Source organism: Brienomyrus brachyistius, chromosome 10 (assembly GCF_023856365.1).
Source record: "Brienomyrus brachyistius isolate T26 chromosome 10, BBRACH_0.4, whole genome shotgun sequence".
Taxonomy (NCBI): Eukaryota; Metazoa; Chordata; class Actinopteri; order Osteoglossiformes; family Mormyridae; genus Brienomyrus; species Brienomyrus brachyistius.
Window position 1 is genome coordinate 21,881,724 of NC_064542.1, and position 27,740 is coordinate 21,909,463.

Below are 27,740 nucleotides of genomic sequence, written 5' to 3' on the forward strand. Positions count from 1 at the left end.
TTCTTGTGACAACGCATTCCACCCCGACAGCTGATTTACTAAACATTACGTCCAACCTTTCAAATAGAAACTTTCCTTCCCCAGACCCGCACCGGAAGTCAGGCGCTTCCTGGAAACCTGGCGCATGCGCAGGACGTCGCGCGCGAATTTTTGAGTTTCTGCGTAGGGGCCGGTTGCTCAGAGGGGATTTCGGGATTTTTTTGGGGGGTTATGCAGCAATGGCGAGCAAATCCGACCCGTTGCGGTTGGAATTGAGTTGCTCTTCGGAAAACGATATGACGGGATCTTCCCGGAGTCTCCGGAGTTCGCGTGTGGCGGAGGAGCCGAAGAAAAGGGCTGAGGCCGGAGAGCCGTTCCAATCCGCGCTGAGCTACTTTTCCCGAGGTAAGAAATACGGCGTAGCCGTCGCGGATCCACGGGACTTTTTTGTCGGTTATATTTATGAATATGAAGTGTTGCTATGTGTTTGGTTGCATTTTGAGAGAGGAAGGCGATTTATTTTTTTGAAGCGGCTCGTTTACGGTGATTGTCACCCGACGGCCACCCGATCGTCATCACGAACAGCTGCCACCAGCTCGTGTGTAGCCGTCAAAGCGCTGGCCGGCTCCCCCCTGGCGTCCCCCTTGTTTTTAATTTCCGACCATAAGCTTCTTAAAATGGCCCTGAGTGAAAGATATTTCGGAGGGGCGGCCTCATTTCTGGACACAATGCAAACAAAGTCTGTGACCCGTAATGGTTGAATGTTACAGATACGCCTTGTATCTTTGTAAAATATCCTTTCGGTATATAATATGAATTGTTATTGCCTTGTCATTAAAAATTTAAAGACTGGGCACTCTGAGCGAGACAGATTTGCCAGCCAGACTTTAGAGTCAGATATAAATTACAAATGTAGAGGCTCAATGACGTTGAATTACTGTCTTCAATAACGAATTTCCTTAGTGATCCAGAGTAAAGTCCTCACTTTTTTTCTTTTGCTATGGCATTAATCGAAAAGTTTTCTCCTAATTATTTATAATAACGTTAATATATTGATAAATGAATTGTATTACTCATTTACATCACTCTTATAATTATCCCAGATCTGATTTAATAGATTACTTTTAAACTATTCTGTTTCAAGTTCAGTTCTATATCTAACCATATCTAAGTAAATTTCCAGTATTTATTGATATCTTCTTTTACATAAGCCTTGCATATTATATATATAAAAAAAACTGGTTAGTGATCACTAATATCTGATAACACTGTCTCATACTAAATTTTAATATGTATAGTTTCTAGCAATGTTTTTATTCTTGTTGGTGTAATGAAGATCTAAACTATACAGTGTGTTTATAAAACCACCTGGATTCCAAAGGCCAATAATGAAATCTCCACAAACGAGCTCTTTTCTTATTAATAATAATAATAATAATGATAATAGATACTTTATTGATCCCTGTAGGGAAATTGTCTTTATGCCTCCCAGAACTTGCTCTTTTTCATACAGTAAGTTGTCTGCGAAGGGCTGCCACCCGTAGCGGCGCCCAGGGAGCTGGGGGTTAAGGGACCCGCAGTCTGAGGCTGGGTTTGAACCTGTGACCATTCTGATTACAGGAACACCGGCTTAGCCCACAGAGCCACATGCTGCCCCCTACATTACCTACATTTCCAAAAATCTCAACTAATAAATTCAATAAATACATGAGTACCCGGAACTCTGTTCACAGAACTAATTTTAGACTTAATAAAATTAATTTCTACTGTAATACATTCCATGGCATTGGTTGTATTATCACCATTTTTATTATGTCTATGTATGAAACGTCTTATAATTCTGTAAATAATCCTTTTTCACTTCATTTAACTGTGTTTGTTATTGCGATTACCTTAAATAACATCCCCAACTTATTCAAGTAATCCTTAATGATTGAAAAATTCATATTTAAACTCCTGCTATGTATGTGAGAACTACCCAGTTTCCGTCATGGGGATGAACCCTGTCCTTTTGGTTTTTGTCACAGAGCAGTTCATTTTTGTATTTGTTGTTTTCTGGATGCAATACAAAAGCCGAAACAGTTACTGACAAGTGAAAATGTTACCCAAAAGGAGGATTACTGTGCGATACTTCTGGGAAGTACCCAGAAAGGTCAGATAATACATGTAGTTGTGTGTCTGGCGTTGCTCTGTTTCAGTGAAGGCAGGTACCCCATGGAAAGGCAATGATGTTCTGGAGAGACATCTGGCTGCTGTAGAGCGAGTGGCCCTCAGCCAGGGGCTTCCCCCAGAGGCCGTGTCCATACTGCTGGAATTTTCTCTAAGCCTCCGCATGGGTGAGTAGAAGTCATGAGGGCCCTGATTGGAGTTTTTGTTTCTCTATTATTTATTTTGAATGTTTAGTTTGGGTAGCCCTGTTGTCTAATTTGGGGGTCAGAATCTTGCCCTTAGCCAGTCTGTATTATGCCCACGTTCATTACAAAACACATAATGTTATGTTCACTGCAAATTAAAAAATGTGTCCATATCTGGGCTCTAAATTATGTAATCTAAATTACATTTTTAAATTCCAAGATTACAGATGGCTTCCAATCAGGAGATGGAGTTTGTCATTTTGGTCTTTTTCTGCATGATGTTTTTTTAAGTATTAGTTGTATCCATCCATTATTTTTTTATCACTTATCTTGGTCACGGTTTTGGGGGACATGACGTCATTAAACAAACGCCAGTCAAACATTGCGCAGTAGAAAATGGCATGGAAGTAGTTATAGAAATATGACATCTTCGTTTCATCCAGCTATTTTTGAACAGATGAAGGGAAAAAATTCTAGTGATTGTGCAAAATAGTCATGGCAAAATTGCAATCAGGTGATAATGTAGTAATTCTGACAGGCCTAGCTGTCATTGTTAGGTCTGTTTCTTTTGTTAATTGTTATATTCCTGTGTGTCTTCTCCTTTTCCCTTGTTTCAGGGGGTACCGTCAGCACACGTGTCCTGAAGTTCCTGGTGCCAGCCTCCACAGTGCCACAGGAAGCGGTCATCAGGGGCATTTCCTGGCTCTGTGTGGATAAGATGCCAATGAGCATGCAGGTAGAGGGGGCCGAAGGAGGAGTTTGTGGCTTAGTGGGTTGGAACTGTTGGTCTTTTTTTCATGGCCCTTAACCATACTTGCTCCCGTTACTGGCTGACCTGATCCTTGCTAATACGTCTCATTGGAGGAAATGTGAAATCTGATAGTGGTTTGGCAAGCTAAGGGGTGCAGATTGAAAGAGACTCCTTGTTGTTATCACTCTTATGTAACCTGGATTGCTTCATAAAAATCTATCTAGCAATATAAAATGTAAAACTCCTGAAATGAGAAATATCAATATCAAACTCAACACGCAGAAGTTCATTCAACTTTTATGGCATCCCATTTTAAATCTAAAGGCATCAATATGTTCAGCTATCATTGTTCTGGGAAGGTTTTTCACAAGAATTTTTTGTCCATTCATTTTGAAAAAACATTTGTGAGGTCAGGCACTGATGTTGGATATGAAGGCCTGGCTTGCAATTGCTGTTTCTTGTTCATTCCCAAGTTGTTAGATGGGGTTGAGACCAGGACTCTGTACAGGAATCCAGTAATGGTGTGCTTTACACTACTCCATCTGACACTTGACTTTGCACTTGGTGATATGTGGCTTGCATGCAACTCCTCGGCCATGGAACCCTGTTCCATGAAGCTCCCGGTGTACAGTTCATGTGTTGGGTTAGGGCCAAAGGAAGCTGGAAGCCTGCAGTTAATGTCAACAGAGCATCTGTGACTTTCACACTATGCACCTCAACACTTGGTGACCCTGCGCTTTTACTTTACATGGTCTGCCCCTTCCTGGCTGAGTGTTATTTTTTTAATGCTTTTATTGAAATGCAGTAATACCACTTAGAGTTAACTGTGGAATATCTAGAAGGGAAGAAATTACATGAACTAACTTATTGCAAAGGTGGAATCCTGTGACAGTACCGTGCTTGAATTCATTGAGCTCTTCAGAAAAACATTCTTTTACAAATGCTTGTAAACCTGACTACAAGGCTAGGTGCTTAATTTTATACACAATGGTTCTGAATGAAACAAGTGAATTCATGTGATTAAGTGGTGTGTCCCAATTTTTTGGTCCATGTAGTGTAGATGACTGGTCCTTTAGAAGTCTCACATAACTGTATTTCCAGTCCTTTTGGCAGTAACGAGTAATGTAACTAATCACCTATTCAAATTAAATAACTCATAAGTACTGAAATTTAAATAGACTAATTACTTGTCACTTTTGTCTTGCATTAACATATTACTGGACAAACGCAGGCTATTCCCCTAATATTTTATCATCATTTGCCTGTACTGTAGCGCAATGAATGGATGATATTGGGTGCAGTGATAGATCAAATTTGACAATTGTATTATCACACTGTCACAGCAGCAACACTAAAATAAGTACCCAGGCAGCACACATGCATTGGCATGGTCTCTCCACGAAGCTTTAAAATCCATCGACAAAGCATCTGTCAGAGACATTGCTACTGAACATTCATTCGACGTTCCCCTGATGTCTCTGTGATGTATTTCAATAGTAACATCATGTTAATAAGACGACTGTGCAACATTGAGTCTTCTGTTATTTTTCCCGATTAGGCTAAATTACCCACAATAGGTTTGTAAGATCTATATATGTAAATTGTGCGTCTGTGTGAGTACACCACGATCATTTAACGACGTCCTGAGATATGTGTGCTGTCTGGGTATTTATGTATCAGTAAGAGAATTGAAGTAATGCAACTGTTACTTTCCCTAGTAACTAATTACCTTTATATGCAATGATTGGTAAATTGAATGAAGTAACTGTAGCTACTAATTTTCATTAACTTGCGCATTGTGGATCAGTGTGTGATTTTCCCCCCCCCGGGCTTTCAGGTCCTCTTCATTCGTTGGGTCCTCACTATGTTTGACCTGATCGACTCCAAGGACAAGTTGAGGGCTATTTATGGCTTCATCTTCAGCTTCCTGACACAGGAGACGATGGTAGGTGGAGAGCTCCCTGTTTTGTGAATGGTTCGTAGTGAAAGATGTATACATGATGGGTTTTGGTTTATATCATTGCACAAAGATGACACTATGCGTTCATGTTTGAGTATGCCTCTCTGTTTCCGTCTGCGGGATCATAGTGGTTAACTCATTGGAACGAGAGCCAAAGACGTCTTTAAATATCAGCATGAAGTCTATTGTACATTTAGGAAACCAAACCAGCTCCGTGTGGATGTGTGTACAAGGGCTTCAGTCATGAAAGATATGATTTTTTTTTTTGTCGCTTTTTACAGTGTCCATATATCTGCCATCTTCTGTACCTGCTGACCAGGAGAGAAAATAGTAAGTCATGTTCTCTTAGATCCTGGCACTTTTAGAACATTCCCTACATCCTGCTTGAAGGCAGAACTAGGGCAAAGTGGTACCAGTGCTAACCCTTTACCCCTCTCCCTTCCAGTTCGACCTTACCGGGTCAGAAAGCTTCTTGAACTTCAGGGTAAAATGGTAAGCACTCTGAGCGTACTTTTTACCATGAGTGTGCATAAAGTTTTGAATGGTTCAAGTGATTATGGGGGCTGTCAGTGATCTTTTAACGATTTGTAGTAATATGGAACCTCCTTTACATTTACGAATTTGAGATCTGAGGTCGCGAGTCAGCCACGAACGATTAAACGGGAATATTTCCGGAGCTTGCTGAAAGGTCATAGAAACTCACAGCGCACTGTTTTTCGCACTGTTCCGAACAACATCATTCTGAAGTGAGCAAGCGTAGTTCTGTGAAGGCTTTCGTGCAAAGTCCAACAAATTTGTGTTGTCATCCACAATTTCTATATTTGGAGGGAGGTTGATTTTGTTAGTGTCTGGATGCATTAAGAATGAACAACCAATAGGATGTCAGTTTTACACGTGGTCAGTTTTTTTTTTTCTTTTTTTCAATAGGAAGAAAATCTTTCATTAGCTTCACAACACAAGCCTGTAATGATACCCTGGTGATGGTGATTGCCACACTTATGGGTGGCCCTGCCCAGTAGCAGTTCATATGCTGCTCCTTATAAATATTTAACTTACACCGTTAAACATTTTAATGTCACAATCGATTCTCAAAATGAAAAGATTCAGATGGAAAGAATCCATAGCCTGTCTTCCCTGACTACAAGGACATGTTATGCTGTTTGCAGTTATTCTGGTTGCTTGTGTTGGTTTTTCATGAACTTTTTTAAGGTTTTGTAATATGCCTGTTGGGCTATATTAGATTGTGGTTATTTATTGATATTAATATATTGCTTGATTTTATAAAGCTATCTGTATACAATCAATATCCAATAAAAATCCAGTTAAAACATAACCAATAAGCTCTGCTTTCTCAGTGTGTGACTCGATGGCCTAAGCTGCTGTGCCTGTGATTGGAAGGTTGCCGGTTAGAGCTTGGCCTCGGCGGAATAGCCACACGTCCCTGAGCAAGGCCATTAGCATGGGCACTGCTGCAGGTGGCTTCCCTTCGCTGCCAAGCTTGCTGTTACCTACATATATATGTGTGTGTGTGTGTTATGGAGAACACAGTGGGGTAGGCGATTATTATTCCTGTAGTAACTGATAACAGATGATGTTACTGCAGTGTTCTTAAAATTCATTTTGCTTGGCAGAGTTATTGGTAATTTCAGGATATCTGGAAATACCCCCTGTAGTTATTTATCTGATAATGGATACATCCAAAGCTCTTTTTGACCATCTGAACTGGTTGTTGTAAAGTATAAGCTTATTTAGAATTGGATGTATCCAGTATTTGCCTTTTTTTGCACTTGCTTGCTCAAAAGAAGCAAGAAAAATTCGTTGTCACTACTGCTAGTGCTCGTTCATAGTTTGCGAATTTATGTGAATCAGTCGTGCACATCTTTGTCTCTGCAACCAGCCTCACTCGCGTGGTAGCTATCTTTGTGACTGTGGAATCTTGTTTCTTGCAATAATGTTTTAACTGTTCATATTAGAGGATTTTTTTGAGGGCAGAATGTAGCTCAGGAGCTTAGGGATTTTTCTTTTGTGTCTGAATGTTTATAGGTTCAAATCCCATGGTTGGTTGAGTAATCATATTACCACTGGGTCCTTGATCAAGGCCGTTAAACCCAGCTGCTCCAGGAGCTATCAGTGCTGTCTGACCACAAACCGTTCACTTCCATGCTGCTTTGCATAGAAGCATCTGCTAATACATAAGCTGATTGCAAATGCATGTGGTCATATCTCTTGTCGTGTCATTTCCCAGGGCCTACAGCCTTTCCTCTTGCACTTGCTGTCTTTATACAAAATCTTCTGCCCGGATCTGGTCATCCTGTCAGTGCCGTCCAGGATGAAGGTCAGTGCTCTGCTTGAAGCCGGAGGGGGTGTGGCTATGGGCCCTGTTTGGCCTGTTTTAATACTTAGTCATGACTTTCTTTTCAAATGTCCCCTCTTTCTGCTCAGAGTGGCTTCAGGAACCATAACTCCACCTGGAAGTCGGCCCTCGCCGCTGTTCAGCGGAGCAGCCGCTCCAAGCTGTGGTCAGATCTGCAGCTGAGCCCCGGCGTTCACAAGCGCCCCACTGCCAGGAAGAGGGTATGTGCAGCCGCCTCAGCCTCTTCTGTGTGGGGCCGTGTGCAGATCCAGCTCAAGTGCGCAATTTTGCAGGTTCACAAAAAAGGTGAACCCACAGGCCCGAGAGCCTCAGTATGCAAGTGCTGCTACGAGGGAAGCAACATGTCTAACCTGACGAAGCCTGTCTCTCTTTCACTCACGTTGATTTAATTATCATCAGGTGCGCATGGTAACCAAGGGCTGGGTGTTATGGACCAAAAACCGTATCTTGGTATTATTAAGCCAGAATACCTATAATTGGTATCGCAGACTTTACGACATTGCTCTCAAAACAACAAAGAAATCTAAAACCTGTTTGGCCAATGGCTTTAAAACAGAAGCCTGACGGCCGTTGGAAGTGCACTTAACTGGAACGTTTATGGCATTAGCCTTCAAATAAAAAAACATACTGCAGATTACTTTTCATATTTTATATGTTATATTTTTATCTTCTGAAGTTTATCCTTGCTGTCAACTTGCAGCAAATAGCAGGCGACCCAGTGTAATGGGATCACAAAACTATTACGAGGGAATGCAGAACTAATTTTTAAAAATATCCCCCCACCCCCCCTCCCGACCTCTTGGGGGCTCTGTACGTTTCCTCACGAGCCAGTGCACTTCTTATATTGCCACTGAGGACATCATGTTAACATCATTGAACACCACGGAGCTCTTAATGAGAGCTCATTGATACACTGCCCAAGCCTACGTCTAACCAGGAGATTTTTAAAACGCGTAATATAACCAGGGCTCACAGAATCGCTAGCCCAACATCCCAGGACAAGATTTGGCAAAGCATTGTTACGTTTTGGTAGCCTGCTGGGGAAGATTTGATTGCCATCAGAATAAGTCAAATAATATTCCCTCCTTTATTCACCTTTTTTGCTCTTTTGATTGTCTCTTTCAAGGAAAACCATTGACCACTGACTTATTGATCATGGTGATGATTCGTCCACTTAAAGCCTTGATTTATTGGAGGGTTTGTTTATTGTGCAGCCTTGAAACTTGAAACAATAATGATCTTTAGGCTATGTTTCTGCGTCAAACTTTATTTTTTTTTTTTAATTATTATTATTATTATTATTATTATTATTATTATTATTATTTTGTGAGTGTGTGTGTGATTTTTATATATATATATTTTTTGGGCTAGTCAAATTTTCATTTTGGGCTTCAAATTAAAAACATACTGCAAATTTGAAGCCAAAGCTTCCAGGCGACCAAGGACTACGAGGGATTTCGAAAATGGAACCGAAAATGGAAAGAAGCGTGAAAGATGTACCATAGATTTTTGTCAGTAATGATCAGATGACATCTGGCTTCTGAATGAAGGCATTATTCAGGCCAGTTGCTCTCTTCGCTGGATTTATTAAAAATGTTATTTTTAAAAAAAGGGGGGGGGGGGGGACAGCATGTGGCACAGTGGGTTAAGCCTGTGTGCCTGAAATCAAAATGTCGCCGGTTCAAACTCAGCCTCAGCATGTCTACGGGTCCTTGAGCAAGGCTCTTAGCCCCCAGCTCCCTGGGCACCGCTACGGGTGGCAGCCCCTCGCGAACATCATACTCTACATGGGGCAAATTGAGGGAGGCGTAAAGACAATTTTCCCCATGGGGATCAATGAAGTATCAATTATTGTTTATTATAGTGTTTTTTACATTTTTTCTGGTAACTGTTTCCAGCGCCTCCTAGTGGTCAGGCGGCATGATGCGCTACTATTCATATCAGAGTGTTTTTATTTACTGAATTTATGAAACATATTTAATATTTATGCACAGCGAATGGGCCAGAGAAAAGAGTGGATGCGGCCAGATGCGTCCCACGGGCCGCCAGGTGCCCATCCCTGTTAGTGGCTGCTGCTGTTGGTTTAATCCGTAAATAAGCCTGATTATTTCAAAGCAGTATAATATAAATATTTTATAGTATCAGTTTGGTATCGAGACTGAAGTACCAAGCTGGTATCCTTATCAAAGTCAAAATTTAGGTTTGTTGGGATAGTCTCGTGAATGATACATGTGCGTGAATGGTTTTGTTCACGCATCAAAGTGTTTGGGGGGCCATTTTTCAGGCTGGCCGTGGTTGCAAGGTCAAAAATGACACACCGCTCCCCCATGTTTCCTGTTCTCCCTCAGAAGCTGAATGGGAGCATTAGCATCCCACCTGTCAGCTCCACGGTTCACAGCAGCAGCAGCAGCAGCAGACCCCTCAGCAGCAGCAGGGTCTTCCCCTTGGAGCAACTGCGCACCTTCCCCCAGCTGTTGGAGAACCTCCACCAAATCGAGGTAACTTCCGAACTCTGTCCCTCACCCTTTAGAGGCACCGTCACATTCCATACTAGCTAACTGATTTAACGTTTGCCTTCCCGGTTACTCTGCTATATGGCGGAATGCGGAAAGAACACAGTATAGTGGACAAGGGTCCAGATAAAGAGCCAAAGCTTCAGTTGACATTAAAAGTGGATGGAAATGCTTTCATCTTTCGTTACTGCAAAGCAGAACATAAATATTATAATAGCATGACTGGAATTAAACTACATCTGCAAAGACGACATTTACGGACTTGCCCAATAATGCAAAGTTAACTGTAGATGACCATTAAGTTTTTCCACTAGTCAGTACCGGCAATGCACATCTCCACTGGTTAAAATCACATGTATATACAACTGGCAAGTACGCACGCACTGGGTGTGTAATATTTTTGAGTTAATTAGCATCAGCCTAAACCATTACCCATCAAAAAAAAATTAAGTGCTGGTTCTTAACTTAGTGTTAGCCGAAATATTCTTTTTTTTTACAAATCATTAAATAGGTACACTACGAAGCATTGCTAATTGATATTTTTAACTGATGGATTTTTGCTTTGTAGATTTGCAGTTTTACAGGTGTGTGTGTTCATGAACCGAGCCATTTGTTTTAGTGTCAACTGTGGGAGAAAAAACTAAACGAAGCATTTGATTTGTTATTTAGCGTTTCAGTGGTAAAACATTTGCATTGCAGTGCAGTAAGCACTGGCTACATAAACAGCGCTTTTGTAATCGCAAATGTTAACAAATGTAAAATAAACATTTGACTACCAGTCTTAAATGGTATTGCGATATACTAATGCAAGCATCAGCAATGCCGGCAGATCTTTGCTTTGGCTCAGCATCATATGTATGGAATCAGAAGTGTGTAGCTTGTGTGTCTGGAGTTTGCATGTTCTTCCTTTGTGTGTCTGTTTACTCCACTTAAATGAATGGCGGTGCCTAAATTGCCCTTGTGTGTGACTGTTAATGTAACCGATAGAGATGGTGATTGCCCTCGTTTCCATGGATATGAAACCATTAGAAACTGTCCCTGCTTCTGGCTCTTTAGGCCAGTTTGGAAAATATTTGACAAAATCACTCTGTTTCTCGTCTCGGTTTGCTTTTTGTTATGTACATGCTTTGTTTTAGTAGATGCTAATCTCATTTTCAATGTTTTCTGAGTCATCGCATTAGTGTCGGACATAAAAATGCTCAAAAATGTACAGATTTTAGTTTTTTGGCAAGAACGTGAATGACTTTCAGTCACAATAGATTCTTAGATGCATTTTCATGGATTGTGCCGTTTTATTCCACAAGATGGAGCTGTTTTATTATGGCAGGGCTTTTTACCTGCATATTTATTAATTGCAAAGTGGATTAAATAAAAGTTGACAACTCTGGACATATTTGCCGGCAAAGCATTATACAGTTAACTGATTTAAGGTCAAAATAATGAGTGATAATTTCACCTTTTTGCGGTTCATCATCGTCGTGCCAAATTTGATTCAGTTATTATTCTAATGTATTAATGTACGCCTTGATTGGCCATGCGCCTTTCCCACCAGGTAGCATTATAAATTAGCTGATTAGGAGTTAGCGTAGCGCTTTTAGGGCGATATGCACAGGTGTACAGACACGCGCGCACCCTCCAGCATTTGCCTGTCAATGACCTTGCTCTAGCGGTTTCTGAGAAAAGAGCCCAACATCATAAAAGGCTGAACTGGTACAGCGGGCAGAGCAAAATGACAGGACAGCCATGCATAGTCAATCTTCCATTTCCTGTTTGTGGGAGGGTTCCATGGTGACTCCAGAAGGCCGTGTTGTTGTTTTTTTAGTTACTGACAAGCTCCCTTCTTCTGAGACAGCTGTGCATGTGAGAGCTGAATAGGCAGGTGGAATGTCCCACTGTCACACCCCGCGTGGCAAATGGACCGTGCCAGTCGGCAGAAGCATGGCAAGTGAGCGGTCGGTCTTAGTGTGGGCCGCCGGGTGCCATGGTGGGCAGGGGGCGCCTCTCGCATTGAGCAGGTGTCCACTTTACGGGCTCCAGGAGGGGCCCGCAAGCCGCTTAACCTGAATTGTCTCCACTGGCCTCCTGTAACCGATTTCTCGGCCCCTGACTGTGTTCCAGCTCCCGGCCCAGATGGGTTCCATGCTGGGCTCCTCGCTGGCGCTACACTTCTTGGACTGCATGAGGGACAGCTGCGCTTTCCTGAGGCTCAATTACTGGCTGGGCAGCACGCTTCATGAAGGTGAGTCTGGGCGGCAGCTCGTAAAAATCCCACACGAGGCCGCTGGATGATCACGGCTTTCCCTGGATCTCATCCTGTATTGGTGTCACCTTATATAAAGCGCAATGCATCATCTCTCTTGTAGATCGTTAATGCATTGATTTAATGAGCATAACGGCTGCAGTCTGAATTTTTAATTAAAATGCTGCTGGGCAGGACAGAAACGGGCAGGTGCTTTTGGCCAACGTGCTTTAGTGTGTCCTCTTCCAAGAATAATCATTTTAATGAAATTCCATTGTGTCCTTTTATGAATTCTCTCCTGTCTATGCATAATGGACTATGCACTATATATATATAAAGAACAAAATAATAATAAATTCACCAATAACACACCAGTGCACTTTATTTTACCTTTTTCAAACTTTTGACAGTATTTTATTATGCATTGGTTATCCAGGAGAGTAAATACAGAGTAAGAAGTCTGACTGGGCCGTGTTGAATTTCCCTTTAATGCTGTGAGATGGTGCAAAGTGGTCAGGCTCATGTTTCTCCTGCTTGGTATTTGCAGTTGTATGGACAGTAAATGCTTTACTTTTTGTTTTTATTCTGTCAGTTGCCTAAATGACGCTGGTGCCAGTTATTTTTGACAAGCAGTGTGTTGACAATGATTAATGGAGAGGTTCCATTCTTACTGGTCTTTTTGGGAGTGGCTGTTTCTCACGTGGTCGAAGACCTACGTTTATTTTAAAAATTTCTTGGCTTGGTGGAGTTGAATTTTCACTCCCAAAGGATAAACTTCAGGCTAAGCATTCATTTGTGACAAATCTGACAGTATTTTATTCAGTGAATAACTTGAAGTTTTTTTTTTTTTTATGGTCAAGGAATTTTGGGGTAAATAAGAACTAAAAGTAAATACAGGAGTTATTGCATTTAAGATTTTGTGACACCAAAAAGTTCTGACGTGACTCCTGATGCAGTGTATGGTTGAGGGTTCAGACTCTGTGCCTGTAATCGGAAGGTTACCAGTTCAAATCCCAGGGTCGATAGAGTGATGTCACCATTGGACCCTTGAGTGCTCTTAACCCCAGTACCTTCAAGGACTGTCTAACCCTCACATTTTTTTAAACAAAAGCATCTACTAAATGAATAAATGCCATGTAAGTGTGAAAAATGGACCCTCTGAATGTCGGGGGCCCTCAGTTTTCGGGACACTGAACTTGTCTCCCATTGTTCTCAGGTCAGCCCTTGTTAAAACTTATTAATTCGTGACTTTTCTTCATGTCAACAGAGTTCCTCTTCCGCAAGGACACGGTGGTGCAGGATGCGCCTGAGGTCATCCAGTTCCTAGACACTCTCATTAGCGTGCAACACTTCCTTCAGGTGGGTGGCATTCTGCCTCCCCCTCCTCCCCCAGTGTTTGAAGCAGAGCTGCAGGTTTCCCCTGATCTCACTTCGGGAGTTTGATGTTTGACCGAGTGTGTGCTCCGCCGTGGTTAAACCCCCTTCCCTTTGCTCTTTGCCCTCCTTCCAGGAGGGCTTCACAGCCACAGAGCTCTTCCTGTACAAGTTCCTGAGAGTTTGGGATGGCTCGCTGCTCCGCCCCCAGGTGCTGGGCCTGTTGAGTGACATCCCTGTCGTCCCGTGCTCTCGTGAGTCCAGCCCCCCTCTCCAGTGAGATGTGTTCGACTGCTTATAGAGCTGTGATGGGAGCAGCTCCTTTGTTCACACCTTTGTGTTTTTCCTTTTCCCTCAGGTATCAAGCTCTTGCTTTTTGAACCTCTGACACAGCTTTTCTTCACATCCTCTTTATTTTTCAAGGTATTTGAGATGCATTTCTTCTATTCCAGGTTTGCTTTCTCAAAACTACGCCGGTGCTATACATTCTGAATCACACAGGCTTCTGTGTCAGATGGTGTCGGAAAGCATGTTGTCTAGCTGTTAGGGCTGTGACCATTGATAGCCATTGATAATCGGTAATAAAAATAGATTTCTGTGAATTTTGACAATGATTGACTGCATTTTTGCGGATTGGTGTATATATTGCGACATGACCACCAAAGTCATGCTTATTTTTTCTCCATGCTGCTACAAACTGTCCTCAGTGTACCTGTGGACTCTTGTGTGTAGGCTACACTTGTCCATGAATGCAGATGGTTTACACCAGTGATATTACCCCAGACCAGCAGAGGGCAGACGTATTGCAAAAACACAAATATACTCAATGTAGTGAAATGGGCATACTGGTATGAACAGTTTTAAAGTTGTTTCTAGGTGGTATTAAGGTAGTATTGTATATACTGCGGTATTTTGCAATTCGCTGGGACCACCTCCTGCTCGCTGAATCTTTTTTCGCAGTGATTTCAAAATGCTGGGTTAGTGTTGCTTTGGAAAATGTCAAATGCTGCATACTGTGGTTTTTGCAGCTTTATTCGCTGTGTTTATGTGACTGATTTTTGAACACCCCCCCCCCCACAGTGCAGTGTTATAGAGTGCCTGAACAGCATGCTGCAGAAGTGGCTCACCTGGCATTCTGTGTACGCCTTCGAGGACGAGCTGGACATCAGCGTGACCAGCCAGACTCCCCTGTCAGTACCCCCTTACTCACTCTCAGTACATATTTTCAGAGAGCCATTGTCATCTGCACATCTGCAGTAGCTGATGGCTGTTCCTGGCATGTGAGCAGCCGCCTTGATTCCTTAACTGCTTTAGTTCCTGCCTTTGTCCCCTTCTGGGTGGGGCTTATTGTCAAAGTGCCGGAAAATCTGCTCGACGCATCCTAACCCTTCTGCTGCCGCACGCGACCCTCTCCGGTTAGGTGTGAGTGGCCGACATCTCTCTGTATTTCTGTTCCACATCTTTCTGGAATGAGGAGGCTGCAGGATGTGGCCCATTCACAGCCCTTGTCACAAGGTCTACAGCAGGGGCGCCCAGCCTTTAACTCAAGATCTACTTTTCAAGCAGCCAGTGTGCCAAGATCTAGCAGTTCAAATAGGGAACCATAGCTATTACTAAATTGAACAAGTGTAAATAAATGTATTTCTGAACTTTACTGGGACCGCTGGCACTGGGAAGATGCAGTTATGTAAAAATTCACTGCTGTGCTGCTGACTGACTTTTCAGTTTTCGCACTTTTCGGCTGCGTATGGCTGTTTTAGCAGGGAACTCGGTCTCGTAGCTTTCGTGCATCGTTTTGAAATGTGGCTCCAAATTGCCCTTTTTCGGTAAAGCCACACTCGCATCGCATATACACTTTGAATTTGAGTAAACAAAAAAAAATTATCCTCTTCCCACTCTGAAAATTATACTTTTTGATCTTTTGGCTTTTTTGTGTGCTAAATGTTTACAGTACACGATTAGTTGCACACTGAAAAATGGGCATGCAAGTGCACGGACGCTTGCCGCGCACTTCGCGATCGATTGAGAATTACTGTTTGGGTACCCCTGGTCTAAAGTCTTGCCTGAATTTTTTTGCCTCTGACTATGATTGAGGTTCGTCAGTTAAGATTTATTAAGATTTCAGAAAACCTGGATGAAAGGGGGATGGAAGAGTTTCAGATGCATCTTTTTGTGCATAAGATCTGCGGGGAAAGGCATTGTACCATCTGATATCCTGTTCAGTTTAATGCAAGGGGGTGATCGGGGTTGGATTGTTGTGCTGCTGAAGGTCTATGACGTGTATTGGTTTAAAGCCAGACGCGTCCCTCATGCTTACTGTCGCCCCCTTCAGGAACATGACCCTGTCTGGCCTGATGGACTCGGTCATGGCTCTGGTCCAGTTCGTGGGCCGCATTTCCACCATTGGCCTGCAGCTGGAGCAGTACCACCCCCTGCTACTCAATTTCACCCTGGACTTTTATGAAACGGTACCTTTTAAGAACTCCTTCTTCTGTGCCATTGGATATGTGAAGTATTGCATGTGTTCTGGTTATGGACTAACCAGTGCAGACACACCTTGTATTTCTGGTCTTGTATGAAGGACCTTTCTCACCATGGATGTGTTTTGTATTCGTGTCTCTCTAAGGTCAGTGACATGTTCCTGAAGTACGACATGCCCCTGGTGGTCCTGCCACCAGTGGGGGTGTTTTACCCGGCCCTCCTTGCTACCGAGCCTGTGAGCATGGATAAACTTTGCCACATCATGTACAGGTGAGCTGACCGCACCTACCCCCTAGTGGGAGGGGAGTGTTACGACCAAAATGTCAGATCACAATTTTCTTGGTCGTTTTCTTGTTACCCGTACGCAAAGTGCCAGCTGCCATGATTACTTGATTATTAAAAAGCATTCATTTAAAATTTCCGTGATCGATTACTCGGCAATTTGGGGGAAGGAGGACAGTGTGTTGAGGATGAGGGTCCAAATAAAGTCAAAGCATCATTTTGCGTGGAAGCACTTCCCATTAAAACCGAGTGAGAATGCAGTCGTCGGTCAGTATTGCAGATCAAAACTTAAATATCAGCGCAGGGCAACTTCAATACAAGTACATCTTAAAAGACGAAACCCAGATTTGACGGATTTGCCCAGTAATGCAAGGTGAGCCATAGACATTTGCCGTTTAGCCTCTCGGAGTAGCTTAGCCTGTCTTTGATCACTTTCATTTAAATTATTGTGCTCATTTTCTATGACTCCGGTATGTCACAGTAATCGCCTAGAAAATCAATGTTAGCCGTTTTGCTTAGCCGCATCATTTTATATAATACGGTGTGTATATATAACCAATTAATATATTTTTTTTTGTGAATTTGTTGTGTTGGCACTGAATGATACTGGAAAAAGTTCACATTGCAATATTTGAAGTTTTTGCTATTATTTAGGAATTTGAAAATGAACCATATAGCCGAATAGAACTCATCTAACAACAAGCGTTTGGCAAAAAAATTAGCGGTGCCATCGGACAAAGCAGAGCCAACAAATCAGTTGCTTCTGCTCAATATCGTCTCTGTGGAATAGAAAATATTTCCATACAGTGGAAGATGAATGTCTTTCCGCTACCAGGTCTTGTTCACTTTTCCCCTCTTCAGTTATTTTAGTTTAATTTCTCACAAACATCCCAAACCTCTGAGTAAGTGCAACAATGGGGACGAGAATGATTATGATTTTCTCAGAGTGCATACAAAAGCAGCGGCAGAAAACTTTTAGATTTTTTTGGACTAGCTAAAAGTAATCGTCATTAAAATTGCAAAGCTTACTGAGTGTGATTTCGTATAAGCTGAGTCAGTTTTGTTTTGGTTTATTCTGTCTTATAATAGCGTTTCATATTGCACTTGTACCTTCTCATTGACTGGAAGCTCAGCGTAGCAAGCACGTATATTTGTAATGTGCAGTTTGGCTCACATCACTATGGACAAAAGTGTCTGCTGAGTGTGTGCTGTATAGCTATTTCTTGCGATCACACTGGAACGCATGTCTGTAATGCGATCCTTACCTCCCTCTCCCACCCTTGACATTGTAGCATGATGCAGAATAATGACATTTTTACAGATGTTTGCAGAAATATTAACTTAAAGCATGATGAAATGCTTGCATAGATGGACACCGTGGTTCGGTTGGTATTTGAAGTCAGTCTTGATTTTTAACCTTGCCTTTTATTCTGAGTTCTGTTTCCGTTGAACTTTTGTTTCTGTTTCATGTATTTTTTTTTAGGTACAGAACAAATCTAATATCTGCCAAGAGTCAAGAGCAGAATGCAAAGGTATGGACCGCCTTCCATGTCACATATGAACTGTCTTTTTAAATCCATCCATTTGGCCATGTTGGAGACGGGTTTATGAGGCATAACTGCTATGGTCGGCCAAGACGCTGCTTGGCCATGGTGCCTGGTCTGCTCTGGGGTCCCTGTTGATAGCCACTCCTAATGGATCACAGTAAATGTCAAACAGATCGCAGCAGGGTGCTGAAATGTCAGACAGTGCTATTTTAACAGCAGCTAAGGGGTCAGGGCTTAAAGCTGCCTGCAAGCTCAGTCCCCAAAGGGAAACTGCAGCAAAGGGGTTGAGGTGTAAATCTGCCTGCAAGCTCGCACCCAGAAGGAGAACGGCGATGAGGGGATCAGGGTGTGAAACCCCCCACGAGCTCGTACCCAGAAGGGGAACGGTGATGAGGGGATCAGGGCGTGAAGCTGGCCGCACGCCCACGGTGAAGCATTGCGGGGGGGGGCGGAATCATGCCCACGGTGAAGCATTGCGGGGGGGGCGGAATCATGCCCACGGTGAAGCATGGCGGGGGGCGGACGGAATCATGCCCGCGGTGAAGCATGGCGGGGGGCGGACGGAATCATGCCCGCGGTGAAGCATGGCGGGGGGCGGACGGAATCATGCCCGCGGTGAAGCATGGCGGGGGGCGGACGGAATCATGCCCGCGGTGAAGCATGGCGGGGGGCGGACGGAATCATGCCCGCGGTGAAGCATGGCGGGGGGCGGACGGAATCATGCCCGCGGTGAAGCATGGCGGGGGGCGGACGGAATCATGCCCGCGGTGAAGCATGGCGGGGGGCGGACGGAATCATGCCCGCGGTGAAGCATGGCGGGGGGCGGACGGAATCATGCCCGCGGTGAAGCATGGCGGGGGGCGGACGGAATCATGCCCGCGGTGAAGCATGGCGGGGGGCGGACGGAATCATGCCCGCGGTGAAGCATTGCGTGGGGGCGGACGGAATCATGCCCGCGGTGAAGCATTGCGTGGGGGCGGACGGAATCATGCCCGCGGTGAAGCATGGCGGGGGGCGGACGGAATCATGCCCGCGGTGAAGCATGGCGGGGGGCGGACGGAATCATGCCCGCGGTGAAGCATGGCGGGGGCCATCTCATTTGGGCCAAAACCTTCAGGTATCTGCTAGAAAGCTGAAGATGAGGAATTTTCAGCACGACAATGACCCCAAGCATCCATCCAAATCAACATAAGAATGGCTTCACCAGAAGAAACTTAAAATTCTGGAATGACTCCGCTAGAGCCCAGACCTAAATCCAATTGGAAAATCTGTGGGACGACCTAAAGAAGGCCGTGCACAAGAGATGCCCTTGCTATCTGACAGCTTGGACTGCTTATGTAAGGAAGAGTGGGTAAATATCGGCAGGTCAAGGTGTGCCATGCTGATGGTCTCCTGTCCAAAACGACGGAATGCTGTAATTAAATCAAAAGGTGCTTCAACAAAGTATCTGTTTCCGGGTGTGCACACTTATGCATCTAACTTTTGTATTGTATGTTTTTTATATTTTTCCACTACAACAGATTTGTTTTACAGTTTGTACAGGTTATAGGTCACATTAGAGGTGAGAAGTTTTTAAATCATTTATTTTTGGTCAAATTTTGTTTTACATCACAAAAACCTGACATGTTAACAGGGGTGTGTACATTTTTTTTATATCCGCTGTAAGTTGGTGGTGTTGCTGCGAGTTGTCAACAGACAGAAAGCAGTGCCGACAAATCACTCGCATTTGCTCAGTGTCTTCTCTCTGGAATACAAAATATCTTCATGCAGCAGAACATGAATGTCTTGAATAGTTGTTTACTTTCTCCCACTCCCTCATTTTTGCTCACCAGCGCGCACCACACAGAGTGAGTCTGACACCAAAGAAAGAAAAGGAGCTTGTGCAAAAGGAGTGGCAGTAAACTTAAACTTTTTTTAAATCATGCACTCCATGAAAAAAGGTTTTAATGTTACTTACTGTCTTAGGTCAGCGGACTGTTGCGATCCTTGAAATGTGAAAATTGCATGTGTGTAACATGCAATGTCAATATTGTACATTGTGCAACTGTTCTAGTAAAAATCTTTAAATCTGGGTAAATTTTACAAGGTAAACTTCTACATTAGTCATGGAAAATGAGAACCATGCAAGTTTTTCTTTTGTATCAAGCAGCAAAAAAGTTATAGCAAACGTGTTTTAATTTCCCTTACTTGACATTAGAAGTCCTACCATGTGGTTATTGCACATGCGCGTATCATGATGACTACTGAAACGATATATATTGTGCAGCCCTACCGCCCTCGAACTCGCTCTCCAATGGGGAACAGTGGCGAGAGCGTCGGGGCGTAAAACCTGAAGGGGAACTGTGGTTTAAAAATAAAAAAACAAGCGTAGGGAAAAGGTCAACCGTGCATCAACAGGAAGAGCACACACATGCGGCAGCTCTTGCTGCCAGAGATGCCCAATCACAGCAGTGAGGTGACACAGCCTGTACTCAGAACAGCCCATTTCAGTGAACATGGGGAACGAGTTCTATCCATCAGCTCCTGTCACAGGGCTGCCTGCCCCTGAATTCAGACCGATTCAGGTGCTGTGCGCTTCGGGAGTGTAGTGATTTTCGAAGACCGAAATGGTGTTCTCAAGGCTGCGACTTTTAAATCCCACAGAATCTTTCACCTTGGAGTCCTTCACGTATAAATGGATAACCGCGGACTCCCGCTCTCAAAGACTTAAACCCTGCGGCTGGCAATGGCCGCCAAGATAACGGTGAATAAGCCTTTAAGCTGGAGAGTGGAAGGTGCTAGGGTCACATTGTAGGAAACCTCTGGACTTAAGGAGGTGCGCTCACCTGAATTTGTAATGAATTTACAGGTGTCTGAATCGGTGGAAATGCAGGCTGTATAATCTGTTTAATCGCACGATCAAGGAAGGAGAATGGGCAGATATTCCATCCATCCATTTTCCAACCCGCTGATCCTACTGGGTCGCAGGGGATCCGGAGCCTATCCCAGAAGCAATGGGTACAACGGGCAGAGATTTATATTACTTAAAAAAAAAATAAAAATGAGGTGATCTGTGTGGGCGGTCAGTGGAATGCCCAGGGAAATCACCTGCATTCGTTTCCACATCCCTGTGCAGAAGCCCATCGAGATCAGCAGGAAGACGTACTGTCAGTTCAACCACTACGTGGTGTCCATGGTGAACTGCCTGTGGAACTCCAAGGCCTTCCAGGCTAGCACCGGCCTGGAGGTGGGCACCGACGTGCTGTCCCGCAGCCGGGTGCCCGAGCACTGGGCTCGCTTCAGCCTCATCCACCACCCGGCCTTCCTGGCCTATGCTGTCGACTTTCACCAGAACGTGAGTCCACAACTCTGCTTGAGTTTCCATCATACCTTTCACGTGAGCCTGATGTTGCATCCTTGGTGATTTGGTGGATTTCTCAGTAGTTTAGGGTAGTTCTCTCCTCTCTCTGGTACATTTATTTTCTGCCTGCCTGATGCTTTAGTCCCAGTTTGCCCTCTTACCCATTTAATGTACGATTAGTGCTGATGCTGCTGTATTACAGCAATAAAGTGCTGGATGTAACAGCTCTTAAGCCTGTGCTGCGATAAAATAACCATATGAGCTATGAGCTGTTGGTTTTGAAAAGCCGGGAAGTTTGACCAGTGTTAGAAGTTTTTTTTCCATCCACAACAGTCGGCTGCCCAGCAGCAAGTGACCACGGAGGCATTGGTGACTTACCCATTGGGATTAAATCCCCCTTGGGAGGTCTGTGCATGCTGACGCTGGTCTTCTGCTGGAGTCACTGAATTCTCCTGCAAGCAGGAAAGGAGGGTGCATGTTGTCCAGAAAATACCATGGCCAAATTAGACGAAGCTGTGCTCCGGGCAGGCCTGCTGACGCCCATGGGGGCCCACTAATGCCCGGGGGCCGGGTACCGAGTCCCAGCCAGGCCTGCTGATGGCCACGGGGCTGGGTATTGATGCAGGCCAGGTGCTGTAAATTGTCCTTTGTTGAGAAAAAGGTACTTGGGATGGTGATGCCAATTTGTCTCATTGAACTTCATTGACTTTCAGCAGCATCAGATTTCATTTGTGATGTTGAATATTGAGGTGCCTGTGTCTTTGGCTATAATCCAGCTATTAGCATTGTCCTGTGATGAATAGTGGAGACTCACTTATTTTTATCCTTTTTTATATTTTTCTTAATTTTCTTCCATGTCCAGTGTTGGCCAGAGAAGATGACAATGGACCTTGGGTCAATAAAGGTATGAATAAAAATGTGGTATAAGCCAAAGGCATTCAGAGAGATGCTTTCCTGAATTTCGGAATGTGTCATCCGACGTATCGGAGGGACTGGTGTGCGCTCAAATGGCCTCTGAATTGGGGCTCTTCTCTCCTCTCCTGCAGGGTAAATACTGGGAGTGGTTCGTGGAGTTCCTCTTCTGCCAGGACCTCCACGGCCTGAAGGAGTTCGTTCAAAGCAGCCTGAATCGCAGGACATCTGCCCAAGGGTCCAAGCTGAACTCTAACCGCAGCCAGGAGGATGTAGTGGCTTCATAACAAATGGACCGGAGGATTATGGGTAGAGGGGTGGTTAAACTTGTCCTGTTGTAATAAATATCCTGCAAACATCTCTGCCTCCTTCTCTGTAAATAAACTTGAGTACTTTACTCTGTATACTTTTGTAACTTTACTGTATAGCATTTTTCTTGTATAGTTTCTCTGCTTGTACAGTGTATCATGCGATGTAAACCGTAGCTGCAATAAAAGCAATGAAACAGCTTTTCTTCCTGTGCATGTTGGTGAGTTTTATAATGTACCACAGTTTACGCTTCAGTGACCCAGCTGACTGAACTGGCCACCCTGTATGCCACTCTGGGAGGGGGGTCATTGATTACTGTTAAATCATTTGTGTCTGTTGGGGGTCGTTGGTTCAGCCATCTGGAAAACCACATTTTGCAGTAATTGAAAACCTCCTTGGAACAGTTTAAGAAAGGTCCCGCCACTGCTACCTTGATTCATGTTCACGTCCAGCAAAAATAAATTGCGATTTGGAGGTGGAGGTGAAACCCTGGGTGTGATGGTGCATTTTAGGAAGTTCAGACTTGGGAGAAGTGATGTCGTCTGAGCTGAAGAAACCTGCCTCAATGTGATGCATCTAAGAAATACTGATCTGGTTTTAAAAAAAAATCTTGATCATATTGTGTGTGGGTAAATATTGAATTTTAGGCTTATTAAAAGGTCAAGATAAAAGTTTCCAGGATTATAGCCCTTAACGTTTCATTTATTTCCTTATAAGACATTAAATAGTTATTGACATTAAAAAAACAGGGTTTTGCTTATAAGGAAATCAATTTTTATTATATCTCTGTATTTTGGGTCATCCTAGTGAAGACTGCTCAGGTAATTTGGTGCAGTTAGCAGGGATGGTCTTTAAGGGGAAGATTTCCTAGCAGAATTTCACCAGTGATTATTCGAATAACATTCGATAAATCCCACCACACTCGGAGAGCCATGTATGCTGTACGGATCAAAATATTTATTTCTTCCCATACAAACTGAGATCACTCGTTGTTTCAAAAGGAAAGCGATAGGCATTAAATTAGAGTGAATAAATGTATTTGAAACTGAAATTAAACTGATGGGAGACCTCAAATGTAGTAGCATACAATAACGTTTCATAGCCTGTGCCTTGGGCAATAACGGCGAAGGGAATTTCTTTTTGGTTACACAATCGTATAATAATTATCTGGAATTGACAAGAAGAGGAGTTGAAAATTTACTAGAAGCCAACATAATACACACCCTATAAAACGTATCTACTAATAGTCTGTCTACTGGGAAAGACAAATCGATATTTCACGTTCACTCATTCAAAAATTTAAGAACGTATTTCACTGAGCACGATTTTCAAGAACATTTTTAACGACAACCTAAATATACATATAAAATTAAAAGCAGAAACATCATTGTTGCCACCAGATTTGCCAACAGACACAATCTGTGCCGATAATTCACTTGCTTTTGCTCAGTGTATCGTATGGAATCCAAAATATTTTTATTCAGCGAAAGTCGAATGTCTCCGGGTGATCAGTCCTTTATCACCTCACACATTTTGGTGAAATTTCTCACAGTCGCGCCAGGCTATGAATGTGCTAGGACGAAAATTATTATGTCTGGCTCGGAGGTCGCATGCAGAGCTCAAGCAAAAAAAAAAAGTGGAAGCAAACTTCAGAACGAAAAAACCGCAAACTTACTGGAGAACGGATAAATCACAACTAATTATATTCCTGCCAATATTTTCAACAGCCCAGTTACTGTAAGATTCTAATAGATCTTTGGATTTTTTTTTACACATTCTTGAATATCATAATATTTCATGATGCTGACTCATCCCTAGATATTTTCGACGTTCGATTACATAAAAATTCATGTATATATATATATATATATATATATATATATATATATATATATATATATATATATATATATAAAACAGGTGGATGTAAATAAAGCAAACGGAGGAGCATTCGGCGACGGTTGCTCTGCGATCCCCCTTAAGCAACCCCCTCTGATGTCAGCATCAGGACCCGAGAGAGATCTCTTCATCGGATCGGCGTCTCAAGCACATCTCCCTCTCTAAATTTCCGACCCGCTTCCCGATCCACTCTCTCCCCACTTTCTATTCATCCGTCTATCTGAAACTGGAACGCTTCTATCAGACAAGCCAAGTCTGTTCCTTGGCTCTCTGAGGGTCCTTACGATACCGGGGGTACCAGACGGTACCGAAGCAAGGTATGATATACTTGTTATACTTTTGCTTTGCTTAAAGGGAGTCATTCCGTCGTCGTATAACGTAGATTTAACGTGGCTATGGAATAAGTGTGGTTTAATTCGGTTAAAATGTAAAGGAAGCATCGCTGGTCGGTGCATTAAAGCAACATGAAGTCTTATGCAGGCTCAGCTTGCGTGGGAAAATTGAGGCTCCGGGATCGATTTAAAATGGATATGTCCGTATGGGAAGTGGAGATGTTTCCCATATGTTTACTGTGGTGTGCACGGAGATGTCTGCCTCATTATGCGCCTGAGTATTTGTTTTATATTTATATTTAATATCTATATATTGGACAGAAAGTGTGCGGAAGGAATTACGTTGCTGGTGGGAGGTTTTGCTGTGGAGAAAAAGAGGAAACGAGTAGTTTTTTTGGGGGGATAAAGGGTTCGTAAGGATTTGCAGTCAGGTGAATATTGACATCTTTGGTTAAAGATATTTCGTTTCGGAGATGCGGTGTTTTATCTGGTGTTGCAGAAAGTATTGCATTTACATGCAGGGGTGCGCCTTTTAACGAGAATGACCATTTACGAATAATCAGATATTTGAATATATGCTCTTTTCATCGAGTACCCGAATAATAAATCTCCAGAATAAAAAAAATGCATGCATGCAGAATGGATTACATTAGATCAATCAATGACTGAACTTTGTTAACAAGTTGACAAGAGCAGTTGATATTCTAGTCTTGTGCAATATGTATGTGTTTGTATGTAGCCCCTATGTAGGACCTATATATATATATAATCCGTATAGATGCGGTATGCACACATGCATACAGGTGTATATATTATAAATATTTAATTGTCTGTATATTGGATGTATGATTGAGAGGGGTGTGAATGATGAAGGGATGCCCTTTCTGGTTTTATATTTTAATTGATCGTTATTTCATCCTAAACTGCACGGTGGTCCAGGAGAAACAACACTTCATTCGCCATGTGGGGCATGGCGCAAAAATGTTTTTGTAGGCTACGTGTATCCTTATATATAGACATTAAGAATCTTGAAAGTTCAATCTTGAAAATTTATAACCGTACACAAAAAACCACACACATACACACACATCTTACACAGTCTGCAGAACAATGCCTCGCTTGGAGAAGACAGTTAAAAAATCTCAGATACGAAGCGTGCTTTGATCTTGGTTAGAAGCCGTATGGGCAGGAGCGCTGATGGCAGTTCGGTTCGGCGGTGGCCGGTACTCGGCTTGGCAGACGCGCCGTAAATCCTGCGACACGCAGTCTGTGTTTGCGTGTGGGAGAGGGAGTGAGCGAGAGAAAGGAAACGGTCTGCATCTTCCGGGAAAATGTAATAAACAGTAAAGAAGCCGGCTTATTAAGCGCGATCTCTCACCTACCCACCTCTCTCACACCTTCCCTGCCGGCCGTTAATGCCCTTCATTGCCTTCACTTACCGCCTTTACATTGTATTTTTTTTCTCCATCTATCCAGCCCCAAGACAAGCGTCCATTATGTTCACGTAGAACGTTCATCAAAACACAAGACAGACACTAATTAGACTGAGGCGTGAAGTTTTCGCAGCTGAGCAGGGTCAAAAAAAAAAAAAAAAAAAAAAAACATGGATGGCTGGAAACCGCTGTACAGATCAACGATATAAAACGGGATTTATCTGGTAATGGAGGGAGTTGGTTCATAGCCATGATGTGATCCTTCGTCTTACATTGGACTCATGGCCTTTGAGCAAACACGCAGGGCCAGATTTAAGAGTATTAAGTGGCCCTGGGCAACAGCACCCATGACGTCAGGACAGAAAGAAAAGGAGCTGATTGTTGGCTCTCGAAATTCAGAAATGCACCTAACACGGTGATAACGTTACATATATAGGCTTTTCGGTGTATGCCATATTAACAGAACAATATACAATCACATTAAAATATTAGATATTAAGCTGCATTATTTTGTTAGAAGAAGTCCGTGAATGGAATTGGGGAAGGTTTTGAGGGTTGCACGTGCGAAAATGTCTATAAGGTTAATCAGGACAAGAGGGCAATGGAGAATCTAGTTTCCATGCATTTTTTTTCCGTTGCTTTCATGGTCCATCCTAAGTGTGTATTTCGCATGTGTGGTATTTATTTATGAGGCTTTCCTGATTTACTTATGCTGGTTAGTCTTTTGCAATTATTAATCAGTTTCTGGTCCAGTTATTTGGCTGGACATTTAATGCACAAATAAGACGATTGTGATTCTGCACTTCTTAAATATTCTTTGTGATTTCTGCCCCCCTCCCCCCACCAGAAAAGAAATTAATCCCTTCTTCTGTTTTCCAATTATTGATTGGCAGGTAATCATGTTACAGGTGGCTCCTGTAGAGGACGCGTCTGAAACATGTGACACACTGGTTTAAATTAGCATTTGATTTGCAGCTGATAGGCCGGATGAGACGACTCGTTGGCTGAGCGCAATTAAAACAATCGGGCAGCTGACATTTGATGGGGAAACACTGTAGCCGTCGCAAAGCGTCACCAGCGATCTGGAAGTGCGTAAGATCAGGCAGTTTTGCTGGGATGCGTGATCCTGTTATGTTTTGGGTTACTGGGGAGGGCTGACTTATAGATGCGTGGGAAGGATGTAATGGATTTATTTGGATGCGGGCTGTGTGAGTACTGGCCAAAGGATACACCTGCTTGCTATGTTAGATCCTCAGGTGGCTGTCCATAATTTTACCCACCCCTTAATTTCCGCCTCTTATTGGCTTGTCAGATGGTACCTGACACAACCTGTCACTTCCCATCACCAAGGACCCAGGGCTGAAATGGACTTAAGCCAAAAGGTCGGGGTCAGTATAACACGTGGAGGAGAAACAATCCTGTAACTTCATAAATCTCCCCCCCCCCCTCCCCCCATAGGCAGCCAGCCTGGTCCCTGGTGACTAGTGAGTATTATTGAGTATCTGGAAGTAGATGCTCCTATATTCCGGCTGAATAGGTTCCTGTCCAGCGAGTCCACTGCTATCACATTTATGGGGGCTAATTTACCACCCAGCACCTCTGGAGATGCGCTGTCAGCTTCGGCCTGAAAACGGCACATTCCGGAAAAGTGCCTGCTTTGT

The 27,740-nt window shown here is 43.3% G+C and overlaps 1 protein-coding gene across 1 annotated transcript; it reads left to right on the forward strand.

Moving 5' to 3' along the window:
* Window positions 1-97: 97 nt before the first annotated feature.
* On the forward strand, window positions 98-22,618 carry cenpi (centromere protein I). Its single transcript, XM_049029471.1, has 20 exons — window positions 98-384; window positions 2,178-2,315; window positions 2,951-3,069; window positions 4,922-5,029; window positions 5,326-5,374; window positions 5,490-5,536; window positions 7,290-7,379; window positions 7,487-7,618; window positions 9,767-9,916; window positions 12,050-12,170; window positions 13,438-13,529; window positions 13,681-13,798; window positions 13,903-13,967; window positions 14,625-14,734; window positions 15,877-16,012; window positions 16,171-16,295; window positions 17,791-17,839; window positions 20,970-21,188; window positions 22,057-22,098; window positions 22,241-22,618. Exons 1-20 carry the CDS (start codon window positions 219-221, stop codon window positions 22,391-22,393), a joined length of 2,229 nt encoding a protein of 742 aa, XP_048885428.1. The 5' UTR covers window positions 98-218; the 3' UTR covers window positions 22,394-22,618.
* Window positions 22,619-27,740: the final 5,122 nt, after the last annotated feature.

Excerpts from the sequence above, each read along its gene's own strand:
- cenpi (XM_049029471.1), top strand. The coding sequence starts at position 219 with ATGGCGAGCAAATCCGACCCGTTGCGGTTGGAATTGAGTTGCTCTTCG. Across the intron at positions 7,380-7,486 it reads CAGTGCCGTCCAGGATGAAG|AGTGGCTTCAGGAACCATAA; the intron begins GTCAGTGCTCTG and ends CTTTCTGCTCAG. Across the intron at positions 14,735-15,876 it reads GTGACCAGCCAGACTCCCCT|GAACATGACCCTGTCTGGCC; the intron begins GTCAGTACCCCC and ends CGCCCCCTTCAG.